The following is a 19,260-nucleotide window of genomic DNA, read 5'->3' on the forward strand; positions in this document are numbered from 1 at the left end:
TGAAGTCAGCACCACGAGTGGATGATAAGTTCATGCTCAGGGGCTGTTTCCTATTTTTACACACCTGTGGGAAAAAGCTGTAATGGTTAGATGCATGAGGTCAGAGCTTTTGGGAATTTATCACAGTAGCAAGGGTTTTCCCTAACTTTCTGTTATTGAGTGCATGGAGTTCAACAGCATGTAATGCATGATTCAGAATAAAGAATCATAACATTGACCATGCAGTATGTCCTAAACATCGTTAACATGGCATGCTCATTTGCAAAGTGGCACACTGACTGAGAGCAGAGTGGTTACTTTGACAGGCTAAGGAGACCAGAACGATTTTGCTGATGTTGTTCTCCTCTTCCTCAAGCAACCATCACAGAATACAGGAATGACACACAAAGGAACACATCAGATACAACACCTTCAGTCATGGCCTGAAAACATCTTTCTCATCTTTTTCACCTATTCTGAAAGAGGGAAGCTGTTTAACAACATACATGACACACAGCACAGGTCTTTAGTACCTAGGTTATCTGAACATCCTTTGTCCTCTTACCTACAATACCTCTTCTGACTATAACTGTTACCTTTTAAATATCAAGGGGAGTAGCCACTGCACAGTATGCAGAGTTTTAAGCATTTTAGTTAGAATAGACCTATGTACTGTGTCTGAATCATGTGTACTGTGTCTAGTATGGTTTAAGAAAGCAGAACATAAATTAAATTTACTTGTGATAGCATCTATTTCTAGTGTTTGTAGCTACATTTTTTTTATTAAAACCTCAAATGACTTACAGTGTTGAAGACAGGGTGACTTTTACTCATTTAAGAATTTATTTTAAGGATAATCACGATTGCCAGATAACCTGTCAGAAAGCCTGAAACCTTCTGAAAACACAATTATTTTACAACAGTAAATAACTGAACACAAGAGGGTTAGAAAGAGTCAACAGAATGGAGGAGAGATCTTGCTTTATGGCAAAAAGCATCTGCTCTCCTCTGTCCGACATAATTAAGAAGGTTGGAAGCTACATGAGGAGGGAAAAACAGAAAGTGTATCGGCTGCATATAATATGAGCCAAGCAAACGTGCAGCTAAATACTTAACCATAGAGAAGCAATAAACACTTAAATTGAACACCTCCTACCTTTCGTAACTGCTATCACATGTCAGACCTGGCTTGAAGACTTTCAATACGAGGTTAGAATAAAACAGTACAAATGAAAATAACCAAAATTTTCTGTTGTCACGAAGTATAAAAATGAGTTTCCCCACCTGCTGTTTTAACTGATGTACTAATCTGTCCTTCTCTCGTTTAAGAGCCATTACTTCCTCTTGAGTCTTCTTTTTCTTTGAAGCAGACAGTTCAAGCAAGGCAATGTTTGCATCTTTTTCACTAATTGCAGCAAGCAAAGCTTCCTGTCTGATAAAATAATATTAAAAAATAGTTATATTCTCATTAAAACAGAACATCTACTACATCATACTACATGAGATGTTTCTTTTAACCACTAGAACAATCAACTACTTTATGGACAATCCTTGAATAGCAAACATTGTCGAGTCTAATCAAATCATGAAATAAACTGATTAGCCTAAAAAGATATCTTTATTGATTTTTCATTATCTATTTTGTAAAACATTTATCTCAGTCTACTTTACCACAATATGATATCTAACAGTATTTGTGTGAAATGTGTTGTATTTAAAAATCTTTAGTATGCATTTTTTTAAATTCACTTTCCCAAATTCTAGAATATCTTATGTAAATCTGCTGTGAATTATTCAAATAATACAGATTATTGAATAATAAAAAACAAAGTGATACAGATAAAATACATTTTTATATTATCCTGTTAATTTGGTACCCTAGAGACCTCAGTACAGATATCTCTGGATATCTTCCTCACATTTACTTACACATTTTCCTATGGATTTATTATTATTCATTGTGTTACCATAAAACTATAATTCTAGAAGTAAATATGACAGCTAGAAAAGAAATTCCTTATCTAATTGTTCATGAGGAAACTTTTCCTTTGCAATTTTGACCCCTCAATCTCTATAAAGCAAACAGAAACTCACAACACTCAGAAACATATAGAATTACATAGAAGCTAGCATGGGGATATCGTAAATAGTTTGTGAGGACATATGACGAAAGTAACTTTCACAACATGCAGTTGGAGGCACAGATCTGGCAGTATCTTATTATTTCTTATACTCTAAAATGCTCACGTTGGCAAGGCCATAATCTGTCCCTTATTTTCCTGAATAAAATAAATACAGTCATCAACTGCAATGCATTCAATGACAGAATATGACTTATCAGCCCAGAAAAAAATCATATAATACTTAATAGCTTTTAGAACAGAATATATTATGGCCTATGCCTTTTTCCAGAACTATGTAAGATCAATCATTAAAAAATAAACGTGGATAAATGAGTCATAAACTAACCTTGGGTTCCAACTGCTAATAAATGTAATAATACGGCTCATGAACTTCATACAGTCAAGGTGAGCTAGAAGTTTGGAATTCTCATAGTCTTTTGCTTGCCAGCAAAAATGTCAAGAAAGCTATTTCACTTTTGTCTCAAAGTTCCTTATGTATTAATGTAAATATTTATAGGACAATATTTCTGATGGAGTCAAAGAAAAACAACCCATTTTTTTTTACTTTCAAAGTTATGAGAGACGGATCAATTTTAGATAAACAGTTGCATTCTATTCATACACTTAAATAGTCTCATTTATTATTCTGTCGTCTTCATTCTAATCACAGTTAAATGAGTTTAAAAGAGGATGTCGTAAGTCTCCAACAGTCTTAATTTAAATGATAGCTATTAATTATTTTGAATAACAGATATTAAAGAAAAAATATATCAGAGGGTCACATATCTATAATTCTAATTTGACACTATATAAGTACATTGTTTTCTGTAAACCTCATAATAATGCATAAAACTTGCTGCATGTTAATTTGTAAAAGACTGGCAGTGTTTTCATGTGTTGTGCTCAAACACAATCTCAATTCCATAACATTTTCATAAAAATCTTAACTTTTTAATGCACTGAAATAGAAGCAAGCTGATTTGCTACTCTATTCAACAATTCCTCTGACTTTGCAGAGAGCAGAGAACTTATGCACCATGTAAAACCTAAATATGCCCTCTTTTGAGCATCTGGCTCAAACAGAAAGAAGCATGTAACACAATTTCAGCTTTTCCTCCACAGTACCTTTTACATAGAACTCTGTACGCAGAAGGTGGGGTGTTTTTTTTTTCAGGGGTGATAACACAAGCTTTCCAACAGAAAAAGAGTTATTCTGTGACTTTAAAGCCAAAGAAACAGCATATTGCATTCTTACATAAAATCATCTTCTAAATGAAATAAGATTAGGTCAGTTCCTCTACAGTTATCTGATAGCAGACTGTATTAAATTTACAAAGCAAGGCCACTCAGAAGTTTTGACAATGTTCCAGTGGTTTGCATCACGGAACATTTTCCAATTTTTAACTTGCGTCAAGCAACAATTTTGTTGCTATTTTGAAAATTATTTTAAAAAATATTTCACAACATTCTGCTGGTTTTCAGGATATGTAGGACAAAGATTTGCACTGTCTGCAATTAACACCTGTGGGATTAAGTCCTCATCTTTAATTCATGGTTATCTTTGCTGTAAAGTAGGTACCTCTGGTAAACAGCAAAATATAGATCTATTTATACCATAATTATCAGTCTAAAGATAAACTTATTTACTAGCCGAAGATAAACATTGATATAACCAATCCCAACACACTCAGAATGAGAACAAAGAAATCTTCTCAGAAATTCCAAGGTTTGTAAATATATTCAGACTGATTCTTAAGTTATGTAAGTTAATTCCATCCCAGCCAGAGCCAATACGTCTGCTCATCTAATAGCAAATTTCATGGTAAATACTTGCCCATCTATGAGGTTTCTAATGACATATGTTATTTAATCACATATAACACATATTACAGCTGTAAAAAGCCACAAACAGAACTTAAATTGACTTGAAAACTACATGATATTATACTGAAATTCTACATCTTCTCCATAGTTTAGATTATCTCACTGCCTGAAAACTGGCAGTGAAAACACAAACCTGACTAGTGAGGAAGAAGAGTCAGAACTACTGAATTAGTATCATTTCAACATCTGATAATGAATGGGATTCACTCCCATCCATCTTTTTGTATTGCCAGCCAAAATGATCACATGTTCTTATGGTCATAACTGCTCAACTGTGCAACACTCTCTAGCCCCTGTTTAAAGTAGCAGATGAGGTAAAACCTTCCAGGGGAGGGGAGAGACAGTCAACAGGCTTTGAAAAATCTGCACTCTGAATTCTGCATCCCCAAAACCATAAGATTTTGCAGAATCTTATGCTCTTTCTCAGCTGATGGTGTTGAGGGATTATGAAGGCCAACCAGAAGTTATGAGAATGTTTCTGCAAGGGAAAGCTAACAAAACCTTTTTTCTGTATTGCCTTGTGGGTCACTGGATAATTCCATTCGGTACAGCACTTCTTTTATATTGGGAAAATACTTGTGAAAACACGTAACCAAAGACTTAATTCCAGGAAATAACGATTCATACCAACCAATTCCAGGAAATAATGGTTCATAGTCATGGGAAATAGCTGCTGTCGTATGACTCCACAAGTGCGCCACAGAGATACTCTAAGATTTGAACCAAACCCACAGCACATACCAAGTTTGAATTGGCTCCCCAAATTTATTGTCAATACATTCCTTAATTCTTATCTTTACAGTAAATGTAATTTGAATTGTGAGGCCTTAACGCTACGAATGCTGAGGGATGACTGCACAAGAATACAAGGATGGGGATTTCTACTGAAGTCCTTCCACAGCAATGTGGAACCATGAATAAATACATCTGCACAGATGGGCAGCTGAATGCAAACTCACTCTGCCAGTCCTCTTAAGGCTGCCTGTGAGTCAGCTTCAGTTCAGAAGCTGTAAAGCCTCATTTATCTAAGAGACAAGGTGTTTTAGCTTGGGCATAGTGCCACGCAACATGCTGATGGCTTCCAGACTGGAACTGGCTCGCCTACAGCCTGCTCAGAGTGTGGGCAGAGCAAGTTTGCATCTGTCTGCACCTGTCTGCACAGACATACTCCTGGAGTATGTCGGCATATTATCTCTATTATCATGGATAATCTGAACAGTAATAACCTCAAATATATAATCTGGTGGCATTTAACCAGGCATCCGGGTTAACAAGAGTTCAGCAGAGTAGGACTGTATATTCTACCAAATAATATACGTTGGTTGCTCACATCCTTATTGATTAACTACTTCAATACAGAGGGGAGACAGACACCCCCAACAGGTTTTATTTTACAGAGTACAAAATAAAGATGCAGGTTGTGCGAGGGCATCTAAAGAAACCCAAGTGGCCTCCTTTACTTCCGCACGGCCTAGCATACTACCAGCGTTACGGTACCTCCACTAAGTCTCTGGGAGACAGAGGTTGAAAAATACCCTGCCCTTGCTGCTGAGTCACCATAAGTGAAGAGATCCAAGCATTTATAAAGTAGCCTGTGGAGACAGATCTGGAACTCGTATCACACACTGGTTTACCCACATCCATGCCAGTTGCTGTGCTACCCTGTCAACATACTTCAAGTTTACTATGGAAGAAGCAAATCTGATGAACAGAAGCAACTTATTTTAGCTACCCAGTGACCCTTCCAAAAACTTAATATTACCATTTTTTGCAGGAAACATTTGAAATGAGATTATCTGACCACTAGGAACAAGGCTAAGATGCCAGCAAAACAGCTGACAATAATGACTTTCTCACTTACAAACATAAGGTCAGCTTCACTCAAAAAGGTAAACAGGTGGCAAGGTCTGTCTAAATCTCTCAGGTGAATAATACACTTAACATTTTGCTGCTAGAAACTGAAACTCATCGTGTTTCTGTGCAAGAATTTTTGAAAATCAAGACCTGAACTGGCACCAAGAACAACACACAGTCTGATACACTCTCCAGCTAACATGCTTAAGGGTGTAAGCATAATTTATAATTCCTAATTATCTACTGTGTCAGGAAAAAAAATTACTATCCAAATACAGTTCTATAGAGATGTTATCACTGTTTGCAGCCAAAATGTCTCCTTATTGTTTAATAAATGATGGTAATAAAATACATTTTAAAATAATTTATTAGAGCACTGAATTAAACGACATTCTTTAACAGTAATATTTATAAAGAGTAATCCTTTTTGCTATTAGTAGTTTTTCCTCTCTTTTTTGGCAAACTAATCTGTTATACAAATAACAGGGTAGTAGATTTAACACCAAGAAAAATCACTCTAACTGTACATGGTAAAGTTAGGTAAACTCTCAGATTAATAAAATACATGTTAATCTAACAGTATTCACTCCACAATAGTAATCACTCTGTACATCTTCCTTTGACATACATAAAGTAATTCCTAGGATTCACAATCCACATATCATTCACTATAATATGGTTGCTCATTACAAGGAGGAAAGGGAGAACTTTTCCCTGGGAAAGCAAAACTCATGAAATGAAACTTCTTCTCCCCTGGCAAAGCCTGTCTGCATTTCACTCCACAGCAACCTACTACCTCAAGCTAGCCTCCTTAATAGAAAGAAAGTGAATATAACAGTCCCTTGGTGAGCACGCCTGCAGCTGGAAGATCAGGGCTTAATGTATTAATGATTCCAGTGAGAAGTACCAAGAAAGTTGCACAAATATGTCACTTCATATTAAAATTCAAAAGAAAAGACTAAAGGAACATTTCCTTCCTAATGGCCAGGAACTTATTTATTTATGCAAGTGGTATTCCACCCAAAACTATTCAGGATTCCACTCTGTTTAATGTTTTCATTAACTACAGGGATGATGGACTAGAAAATCTACTTATTACATTTCAATGAGACTTGAGACTGGGAAGATCTTCAAGTACCATGAAGACAGGAATAAAAATGTCTTCACAAACCAAAGACACTCTCTAAAAAAAAAGAGGAACTCCATATTAATGTTCTCTTGTGAATAAGGCAAGCATCATACTGTGAACTATAAATAGAAATAGATTGCAAGACAGAAGTGATTCTTTTGATCTACACGACTTCAGGAAGGTCTTAGCTGAAAAACTGAATCCAGTTTGGATACGATACTCTGTGAAAAATGTGGAGACTGTTCAGGGAAAAGTTTAAAAAAAAGCAGTCAGGGAAATTGCTGACAAAAAAAACATTGGAAAAAAACTACAATTAATTGTCTATAAGTGGCAACGTGGCAATGAGAAGATAAAATGCTATGTCAAATTGAAACAGAACATTTTTTTTCCACATCCATGGCACACAGAACAAGAAGCAATGTGCATAAATTACAGTAGAAAATGTTGCTTTTTTTCCCTCATAATATCCAGCCAAGGCCTAATGACAATGGCAGGTATGAAAAGCAATTGAGTACTCTGAGAAATTGCTGGGGAAAGATGGTCGTGCTAGTGGAAATCTTTTTGAACAATTTGGGCAAATATCTGTTAGCAATGACTTCAGTACAGCTGATCTTGCCCCAGGAAATTATCTTACCAGCAACTCAATTATTCAACAAATTATTATTCAATGATTAGATGTTTTAAAGCTGATTTACTCTGTGTCTCATTTAAGACAGAAGTCCTTGGAGTTAACGCCACGTTTTATCTGCTTCCATGATATGCTTGCTAGCTTTCCTGCAACTGGAAGAAAAGTTCTTTTACCATATCACTTTCTAGATCTATAGTAAAAAGGACAATACAATTTTTGTGAAAATTTCCATGAGAGCAATTACAGATAAGAATGACTTTATAACGCATGGGCCATTCCTCAGTGATAGTGAAATACACAGATGCCTTACCTTGGAGGATCTATCAATTATTAATCTGATAACAGACATGGCTTTTAGACAAACAAGAAGTATGAAATCATACAAACTTTAGTAAAGTCACTAGAAGTAGCGTTGAAGAACAATTTGAATTAAAGAAAAACAAACTGAATTAAAGAAAAATACCATACATATGATTGTAGAAAGCAGATGATACCAAAGCAACTCAATTATAAATATAACTTAACACCTGAAAACCACAAACTTATAGATCTCTAGCAATACAGACATAGATTATGCGTTGGTCAAAGTGTATGTCTTGGAGTGAAAAAAATTACTTAATATGAAAAGGAAGGCTTAGCGTACTAGAAGGAAAGATAAGATAATATAAGAAGAAATAAATCCATGAAAGACTCTGTTGAATGCCAAACTGAAAAAGTATATTGTATACAGTATTTTATCAAACTGCAGCCTAAACAAATGTCAAATGGAATAATTTCTTTAACAAATATGGGCAACAACTGAGAAAAAAGGGTTGTTCACTAGCATATATTTAGTCAAGATTAACTATGGATAAAAAAATGTACTAAGAACAGATTTAATAACCCTAACCTGTCATTCAGCTTGTAGGAGGTATTCAAGATACAGCTAATAAAACACAAAAAATGGTTCTAACCACCCACAAAAAAATCTCAGTAGTATAAAACACTGAAGGATGACCACTAAGATAAATGCTTTCTTTCAAGAGCTGCCTTGCAGTTAACCTTCTTAAAGAGTCTCCCAGAAACCTCTAATCATAATACATTGCATTGCCACTTATCACAGTCAATTTAGAAGTGAACTCTATAAACACTCCTGCTTTACTCCCCCCCTCTGTTAGTCTAAGAACAATTTTCTGAGCTTTACTAAAAGAACTCATGACAACTTTTGGGGAGGTGGGGTGAGTTCTTAGAAATGGTCCAGTTGTAATCTCACAGAATTCCAAGATTAAGATTTATAGAAACAAGATCCTCTAAGAACTTTTACTGCCTTTACTACTTAAGCCGGTCTCCACAAAATACAGAAATGCAACTTTTAAAAGTCACTATTAAAGTTAAATCAAGTCAGAAATGTTTGAACTAATGATATGCAGTGAAGTACTCAGCCAGCTTCTTACATACTAATCGTACTGAAGGAGGAAAAAACCAGCTCAATCAACTTTTTCCCTTTAATTATTGTTTTCTTTCCCTCATGACCCCCAGTATTCAACCTTAAGTTCAGTAGGAGGTGACTAGAGATAGACGGTGATGAGAGATCCTGTTTGAAACAGCTTCTCTCTGTCACTCCTAAAGCAAATAAATGGTTTGTTAAAACATGCTGTTAATCCATTATGGATGTGCATGCATCTTAGAAAATAAACATCAGAATATTATTGGTGTTTTAAAGCTTTTTCTTTAAAAACCAGACATACTGATCACAAGCATGAAATTTAATATCTGTATATTCGACAACAGAGTTGTAAGCCTAAGCTAATTGTGTGACAAAGACATTTAAATTCAGTCACTATTGATTTTAGACCATTATCCTAAAATTGTATGTCTGCATCTGACAGAAAAATTGTCTCTCCAATTACATGACTAAATGTGCTTTAAAAAAGTGTATTTATAGCTTACTTCTTTTAAATCAACAATTATTTTGCACTGTTTTCAAAGAACAATCCCTTTTGAAATACTTACAGAAGAAAAAACTGCATCAAATAGCACTTCAGGTTGGCCTGATGCCCTTACAGCAAGCACAGCGAACTACTGATGCTCCACAGCCCAAACGCACCAAGAAGCAGAGATAACTGCTTCATTAACTATGGGACAGAAAGATGGGCCCCCCATCTTTTCCTCATATTGTCAGTGTATCAAACCTTGAATTTTCCATCTGATCAAGCCTTCTACTGGAAGCAGGTGAGAGGAGGAACTATCAAAGCTTATACTGTGTGAGGCAGATAACAAAGAGTCTCTATAGTACACCTGTATTAGATGTATATTTTCATTAGGCTAGAATCAAGGAGAAAAAGGAATAAGCAGCTGTCTGTAATGTGAAATTTCAGAGTAAACGGAAAGACGTAAAAGAGGAATAATCACAGAGGATTTTCCTGAAAAAGCAGCTTTCTTATCCGTTTGTCCTTCTCCTCCAGTTTTCCTCCCCAGAGCTACAGTCTCCAGCTTCCTCCCTATGTTTTATTACTCCCATAGCCACACCTCTCCTTACATCTCCCAGTAACAGTAACTGTATCTTCTTTAGATTGGCAATTTTAAATTATTCCTTTTTTTCTTTTCCTCCTTAATAGCAATTTGGAATGTGCATATAGGTGCTCTGTTAAGCAAACAAAAATCATCCAGTACAAAGATACAAGTTCAGAGAGAAATTTTAAAAACCAAAGAAGGAGCTTCACACCCATCTTTCGGGGCTAATTTTCAAGTAAGAAGTAGGCACTCAGCTGCCCTTTGAATTCTTTGAACTTTTTCAAGCCCTGTAACATTGCACTTCTGATGTCTCAATGATTTATGTTTCATAAATGACAGATAAGTAAAACAGGCCCCCTCAGAAAAGACATATTCATCTGTGAAAGCAATTACATCATAGTTTCATAGATCACGCTTCAATAACCACTGCACTACCATTTCATCCAAATGGGCAGCACTGCTCACACAGACAGTATGAGAAATGCAGAGAAAAAAAAAAAAAAAAATTCACAGTGCTGCAAAACACAGCTGAAAAAGTTAGATGACAACAATTATTTCTGTGTTTTGCAGCTTTCTACTACGATTGACTCCTATTGTTCATTTGGCTTTGTATCATTCTCCATAGGAATGCAACCAACACATCGTTAAAATACCTCTGCGTGTTTTATGCCATACCACAAAGCAGTGCAGAAATGGGGACAGCTGAGAACAAGAACAATGGCATCTGAACGCAGGGGATTGTGTTACAGCAGAACATTGCACTGCACAGGGTCCACCTAAGTCAAACAGGAAAACAAAACTATAGGTAATCTGTCAGTGTCAGCCTCCTCATCCTTCAACAGCGCTTTTTGTGTTTATAGAAGACAAAGATAAAAGTGCTTTGCAGGATGAATGGTTTGATCTCCAGAATTTAGTTCTTGGTAATGTTTCTGTGAAATAAATGTTTAAGCTTGGAAAAAAGTTGCTATTAAGAGTTAGTATTGTTTTAATGAATTTGCAGAGAATTCAAAATATTTGAGTCACAGACATGCAAAACTGAGCTGCAGAGACAAAATATTGAAAAGACAAACTTTCTCTAATCCCATTCTGTTCTTAATTTTGAATTGACAACATATTCCAAAAGGCCATTTGTTACAAAGTAGATGGTTATGCTAGACAATGAGTGGGGCTATCTTTCAACTTTTAACAAATGCTGATCAACAAAATTATCCTTTTGGCAAACAGATAACACAAATAAAAAGATACTACAATCTATCTCCTTCCTTTCCATCAAAAACATAAGAAAAAGATAGGTCTGATTTTGAAAGAAGTAACTTAAGGTCCTCCCTCTAATTTCCATAAAGTTACAGGCAGCTGCCCTTTGAATAACATATATAACAAAACTCATAAAATCCAATGTATATCACATTGAGCTATCATTGATTGAATATATCACAGTGGGAATAATTAGCTCCATTTTGAAACAAATATAGAAATCAATATGAATATGTATTAGGATTTATGCCTTGAGCTTTACACTATATTAGAAGGCAATTTCAAGACAGAAAATTGCCTGAATACGTACAATTAACAAAACACACTCTCTTGGCAGTGCATAATTCATATTTGATAACTGATCTGAGGTGATAGTTTAAATGCTAACTTACTAAATAGGGTGCCAGACAAAGATTATGTAAACCAGTGTCATATAATTTCCACAAGCTACAAATATATGTCAAGAATACAATTCTGTACGTTAGCCTTAAACTAAGAAACTCTTTAGAATTGTGAACACACACACATGCACACAAGCAGGCTGAGAGTTTTAATATTTTAACTATTCTAATGTAGACCTGTGAAGTCAGAATCATCATTACCATTATTAACATGAGAACATCCATTACTTATTGCTACACTACGAGTACGTGTTAAAAATGTTACATACTTTAATTTGATAGATACAGGAAACTCTATACATTATTTCAACTCAACACTATTTTTTTAAAATGACAACGTTTTTGTTAAATTTGCCTAGTTGATAAGGTATTCCTAGGTACAGAATAAATTTAAATGTACTGCTCCAGACATATCATTTCTGAGGATTTCATTATATTGGGAACCATTGGATATTTATTTATGATCAAGCCACAGAAAAATCACCTATCAACAACACTAATTATTGGTGTGAACATTAAAAAAAAAAAGTAGTTAAGTGTCTGAGTAAAAAAAGATAATTAAGATATTTATTCTCAAACTAACATGTCACCATCCTTTTAGGTGTGGGATGTCTAACGACTCAAGTGCCTAAAAGCATTTTGTCAGACAACATTTATTCAAACTCTGCCTCCATCATTTTACCTCAGTGAAAAAAACAACTTCATTTTTTAATAACATACTGTACATCCAAAATACAGCATATGAAAATTATAACTATAAAATAGAAGAACATCAGTAAAGACAATGAAAGCCTAGAGCAGGCACAAGATATTTTACAAGGAGAGAGGGAATTAGACAAGAGCACACAAATATTTCTCTAATTAGCATCTTAAAAGATCAGGAATTAAAGAGATAGGATACCACATGATGTTATTTTATTACATGACTTCCCTGTTAATGGAGCTATTCACAAGCATTGCCAGGAGCATGAAGACCATCATATGATTCAACTTCGCAGAAACAAGTTTGCTCATTGATCTTCTTTGGTGGGTTAACTGTTTCAAAATTTGTTTCAGACTAAGGAAGCGTTTTAAAAAAAGGCATATGTACAGACTCAGATATCCAAGATAATACACATTGACTCACAGCGAAGACAGTTCATACTGACTTTCTCAAAGCAGACAAGAGCAGCATAAGGTATATCATTGAACTGTATCAGAAAGAAGGTACAGTGCCCAGCAAGATGGATGTTTGAAGAGCAATAACAACTCATCACAATAGAAATAACCGTAGCTGGATATTTTAAGATAGTTCCACAATAAATTGTAGCATGTTTAGTCTTGATAAACAATTAACTTCTTACATATAATACTAGACTAACAGGACTAACACATGAAGTTCTCTACTGATTTGAACAATATTTCTGACAGTCTTTAGGAAAACTGAAGGACTTTTACTGAGGGCAAAGAAAGGGCACTTTTGAGCTAAGATCAAGTTAGTTCAAGTTTTACTAGAAGAATGGGTAATAAAATTACTTAAACCATAGGACTACATTGATTACTGAAAAGTTGTTAGATGGTACTTTTAACATTATCAAAATCAGTGAACTAGACATTGAAAACCATACAGCACTTACTATTGGTCGGGTAAATCAACCAAACTGCATCTCCTTCCTTGTCAATGTTGTAACTATCAGCTGTTTTCCCTAGTAAGGTCACTCCCTTCTGTAGATATCAGCTGGGTGTATGTCAGAAGGTATCTGTTCTAGTTGGGTATTTTCGGGTATATGTTAAAAATAACTGCTGCGGTGAATTTTCTTGGGGAAAGGGGATATTAAGCCCTTTTCTGAAGAAGATACTGAGCCTGCAATGCATCACAGAAAGATGACACAGCAGGGAGCTGGGGACCAGCAACTTGCACAGACACCCAGATTCCTAGCAGGGGTGGCAGGGGATAGACAGTACTTCTGAGGATGCAGTGGGAACTGGATAGAGTTCACCGCCATCCAAGACTCACTGAGGTAGCTGGACAAGGAGCATGTCTGCAGAGGGAGAGTTATACACAGATCTTTTAATTTATGATGAGATATTCCTAGCCTTTTGCTCATCTGTGAGGAATGCTTAGGGGCAAAAAACATAGATCCATGTCAAAATTATGAGCAAGCTGTGGCCCTGTCACAAGACATTAGACTTTCAGACACGTATATTCATTCACTCATGTCTCCATCAACCATAGGATCTGAGATCCATCCAGATGGCACACAGCTGAGTTTACTCATCAGTTAGACACATACATGTTGGCACTGAAAGCATTGCTGTAATCTTCAAAGTGACAGTGGAGTAACAGGACTGTGTATAGCGGTCCTGTATGTATTTTCAAATCTTTTCTTCCTAATGGAGAATGCAGCATTTTTCTCTTCACTCCTTCTGTTTTTATCTTATGGAAAACTACAGGAATGAGCAATGTTTCCCTCCCACCTCATTGTATCTGCAAGATTTGCAAAGCCTGAGTTCCCCTCCTCGCTGCATTTCATTAATTGGGAGGATACAAATGACTTTTCTGTTAGAAACAAAGTATGCTGAGTCCAGTGCGCACAGTCTATTTTTAAGGTAGAGCTTTGGAAAAAATAAAGAAGTAACCTGAAAAGCTATCAATAATAAAAAATCAAAATACTTTCAAAAATACAACTTCAGAATAGCTATTTTGCAAACCTCTATGGCTGTATATTAGAAAAATATACAGATCTGTTGCAGAACATTGCACAAAGTGATGTTTATGGTCTTACTAAAATTTAAGAACAACAACTACAGAAGGCTTAGCATGTGGCAGCCAAGCTACTTAAACCTGTACTAGACATTAGAAAAGCAACACAAAAGCAGAGGATAAATTATTCAATTTAGAATAGATTGAAAGACAATCAGAAGGAATTGAAAGAATCAAAATCAAAAGGGATTACTATTGGAAACCCTGACGCTTTATCAGGATGAATGACACTTTTTGGCAAAGAGGATGTAAAGATACTATAGCAGACCTGAATTTTAACACAGGCATAGATTTAATAATTTAAAAGAACGTTACAGCGGAAAAATAAAAGTACAGCATAGAAGAATGATTTGCATTGAATAGAATGCAAATAATTTTCATCGTGTAGAATGCAAAAAATTTCCATCTTCAATTTTCTTTTTCAAATCTGACATTCAACAGTGATGACAAAGTTTATCCTACCAAACTTAAACTTGAGTTAAAAAGATAAAACAAAAAAAACGTACAATGCAGCTTTCAACACTGAGAACTGGAAAGTACTCAGTTCAGATAGTAAACTCATAGCATCAGGTTTCCCCAGGCATAGTCCTACAAGAGGTATATTTGCAAGAACATTTAAATTAATAGAGATTGCTAAATGTCTACAGTGGCTATGGTACAGTCAAAAACTACAAACTACTTCCAAAACCTAAGGCATGGACTGTAGGTGTAACAAAAACAAATGGTGCTTTTGGAAAAATAATAGCCAATTCAAACAAAAAAAAAGTTTACTTGGAATCAAATAGAGGACACTTTCTGGTGCCTCTGCACGTTGATTTTATTTTCTTTTTTTTAACTATGTAAAAAATTTTACACCTATTACAACCTTGGAGGAGCCCTAGAATCCAAGACAACAGAAAAAATAGGATGTTTCTAAGCAAGATTTTGGACATTATCTGAATCAACAGCACATCTAGAAAGAATTGCAACAGAAAGAGCCCAAGAAGCAGTTGCTATGGAAAATGCTCTCTTAAATTGCTATCCAGGTGGCCCTGTGACTCATACAAATAATATGACCTATTTTAAGATGAGCTGCCACTAGAAGGAGGAATGCTACTAGAAGTGCCATTGCTATGAGAAATGAAACAACAGCTGTTAATTTCTGCAATGAGCAGAGATTCTGTACAGGTGGTAGGAAATAACAGCACCTCAGCAGCTCAAAGAAGCCAGAACTAACCAAATCAAAGTCTAGGTACAAAAGTAGGTGTAGGATTTTTTTTCCTGTTGCGCAAAAGGCAACTAGTTAATTAGTACAACTCAACTCTGCAGGTAGCTATGCTGTTGAATGCACTGTCCAAGACAAAAGAAAATGCACACTCTCAGAATACAACAAAGACTTGCAGTACTCCAGAAATTATTTTAAAGCCTATGAGAACCACGTTAGCTGTCTAGAACAATATTTCCTAAAAAAAAAAGAAAGGAACACACTTGCCAATAGGATGCTTAAAGAGAAAATGTAATGTTATTCTTGATAGAAGAGAAGATTTAAAAAAACCCAACAATTCAGGTCAGTATCGGGAGCTAAGAAAGTTTGTCTGTCTGCCCTAATTCTTCCAAAAAGAGAAACATATATAGGCCTATTGTTGTTTTCGTTACAAAAAAACTCTGATTTAACAATAGAAACTAATGCTTTGGTTAATAAAGAACTGATGTCTTTTTAAAAGTAGAAAACACTGTCAAAATCTAATAAATAAAATATTTAAAACATTAAAAGTTACATTCAAGTATTAAAAACCTGGCAAAGACTTAATTGGCTTGGCTGTTCTCATTTTAAAACTATACTGTGTGAATACTGTTCATGATTCCATAGTTAATGTTAATTTAAGCTTATCCTTAAGGCAGAGTGTCATATTATTTAAGTACAAAAGAACAAAGTATATTTCTCCCCAAATTACTTCCATGCTTCTGAACATTAGTGGAAGTTACTTTGTAATGAACAATTACTAACAGCTACAATTGTTTAGGAGGAACAGAGTGCAGATGATGTTTATAAAGGCTGACATATTCAGTTCACATTTACAGGAAGCAGACTAGCTCAAAGCAAGAGAGCTGAAGAACAAGGAACTTAACACATCAGTGCTGACTACCTATGTGAAAAGTAAATCAGTGTAGTGTATGGGAACATAATTTCACATATGTTGACAATACCTCCAAAATAAATAATTTCTTATGTTTTCTAAGAAGTCACTGTGTCATCCACTCATACAATAGAGACAATTCTCTGTTCTACTCTGCAATCAATACAGTGTACAAGACACAAGTATCACTATAATAAAAGGCAGAACTGCTAATAGATAGTTCCTCAGGTTTTTCAACAGGTAGAATATCTATTGCTGGTAATAATCAAATCCTATGCTGTTAGTCAGTGATTTTTTATAGGATCTGGAATGCTGAATGAACAGTAATTTTTGAAGTCCTTCCATCCAAATGTAATACATCACTAGTTGCCAGCCTTTTTGCAGCTGAAAAATCTCTTCAGGATTAATGCCTCACTGAGTGATCCATCCACCTTGACATTCTTCCCATTCACAACTCTGGGCCACCTGCCTTCTTTCTTAGTGGGTACTGTTGCCACGTCCATTTAAACTCAGTACCAACAGTGTTTCTGCATCCTGTAGACACGCTACCATTGTGACTTAGCCAGGAAGCTGGCTGGCCTGAAATCTCTACCCCATGCACCCCAGCACCTCCAGTTCCAGTCAGCTGATACACAGACAATTGACAAACTGGACAAATCCAAAACCTACCTGGCAGAGTTTATCTGCGCACCTTATTCTGTGTAGTGCCTGAACATCAGGTTTATGTCATTATCTGGTAAGTAAACATCAGGTAGTCATAGTACAGTCAACTGAATAAATCAGAGTGCCATCAATATCAGCTGAAACCAGTTCCCAAAGTTCAACGCTGTACCTACAAATGACCAGTTCTCCAAGCTGAGAGATGGACAGAAACCCAGCTGTGCCCCCACCTCCTTTTGGGAAGAGCTTAAATTCCTCAAAGGGACCTAAGTGTATGTCTCTATTGTTGAGAGAGGCCTTAGGTTTTCAAGTAACAGAATAGAATCTCAGCAACTATGACTTTTTCCAAGACAACAAAGAAATTATTACTGACAATGACTAGTGCACCTCACTGGTGATGTACTAAAGATATTGATTTAGCCCAATGATTAAAGAAAAATGAAGTTTTTGAAAAACATTCAAAATATCCTGCAGATCCCTTTTGCACAGAAACAGAAATGGTGAGAGACTTACAAAGGGCTGAGGAACTCTTGGGACAGGTAAATATTGCTTATTCCAATTAGCTAAGATGACTCTTAGGAAACCATACTCAAGAAAATATTTTAAGTAAATCTCATTAGTCATAGACTGTGCCATTACCCAGCATGAAGTCACAGCTTCCAGGTATTGTATGATTACAGTCCATAATAATGAAGGTAAACATAACCATACCTTTCAGGAGTCAGACAAGGTCAGCATCTCCTGATTGAGCAGAATGCCTGTAATAATACAGGAAATAAGAATGCTTGCTGGCAGGCTTTAGAGCAACCAACACTCACACCTGAGAAAGAGAAGTCCTTTGCTCCTTGCTTGATATACCACTGGCCTGCAGACTACAGATAACACTCTTCTGTACCTTCTCTAGCCCTAAGCACAGTAATACACGAGCTAATCTAGTGCAGCAGAGCTTGAGGTAAGGATTAAGTTTCATACTGATCCTGCCAGGAATCCCCAGAAAAATAATCAGAATGTGTCTTTTGAGTGTAATAAAATAGAGATATTGAGAATTCCAGGCCTGGTCTTTTCAGTACAGACGAGCAATGGAATAGCTAACTAAACCGCAGCAACCCTCTAGTGTAAAAAAAATCCAGCTGCTAGATTTGGTCCAGGTCTAATTCTGAAAAGGGACCCCGAGGACGCTAGTCCTCATAAGGTCACCATGTGGTATTAATTGGAGTAATGTGCCTTTCTAAGCACCTTTTTTTGTCAGAGCCTCTTGGTTCCCAATGCTGCATCTAGACTGCACAGCTGGCGCACATTATTCTTCAGCTCATCCAGATTGAAGGCCTGGTTTTTACAAGGTCACAGGATCAGAGGGCACAGCAGCTCTCTTGTATCTTATATTCTAGAGTTTCCTTCCTGTGGAAGTTAAGTATAAAGGTGAGTTGATGGGACTACACAGAGATCTCATCCTGCCATAGTTCAGAGGTATTTTTGATTCTCATACTTTCAGCATTGTCCATCAAAAAGAGGCTCCCTTTGAGAAGTGCCAGGCTCTGAGATGACAAAGGAAAAGACCTCATGTGTCCAATTCATCCTGGTTCTGCCTTTGTCCCTTCCTTGCAGGCTCTCCATAGAAGCTACACCTCATATAAAACACAACTGGGCAGGCTATGTGTTTAACACCAGACACTCTCCTACAAAGAAGGCCTGGCTCTGAACACAGTCAATTTAAATGACAAACATAGCCATCCTATCAAGGGCATCTAACTGCATAAAACCGAGGGATTGTGGAGATTTTGGCAATGGAACAGGATGGTTGTCTGGGTCAGAGTTTAGGTGTAAATCAATGCAGTCCTAAAAAAGAAAGTAAAGCAGTTGCTTCAGATTAGCAACACCATGGGCATTATCTTCTTCTAGAGCCCTTCTCCATTTTCTTTTGCATGGTGGGTTGATAAGGGCCTAAATTATACACTGGAATAACCTGAATTGCTGTATTACACTCATCAGGAAAAA

General features: G+C 36.0%; 1 protein-coding gene across 1 annotated transcript in view; it reads right to left on the bottom strand.

The window, feature by feature from the left end:
• LOC104467951 (ERC protein 2) overlaps window positions 1–19,260 on the bottom strand; it is a gene marked incomplete at its 5' end in the record, with an annotated part of 266,693 nt that overhangs the window by 89,374 nt on the left and 158,059 nt on the right. The window contains one exon of the mRNA XM_010081926.1: window positions 1,264–1,411. Coding sequence (XP_010080228.1) covers window positions 1,264–1,411 — 148 coding nt within the window. The remainder of the gene's footprint in view (window positions 1–1,263; window positions 1,412–19,260) is intronic.

This window comes from Pterocles gutturalis, unplaced genomic scaffold (genome assembly GCF_000699245.1).
Source record: "Pterocles gutturalis isolate BGI_N339 unplaced genomic scaffold, ASM69924v1 scaffold2834, whole genome shotgun sequence".
Lineage (NCBI taxonomy): Eukaryota > Metazoa > Chordata > Aves > Pterocliformes > Pteroclidae > Pterocles > Pterocles gutturalis.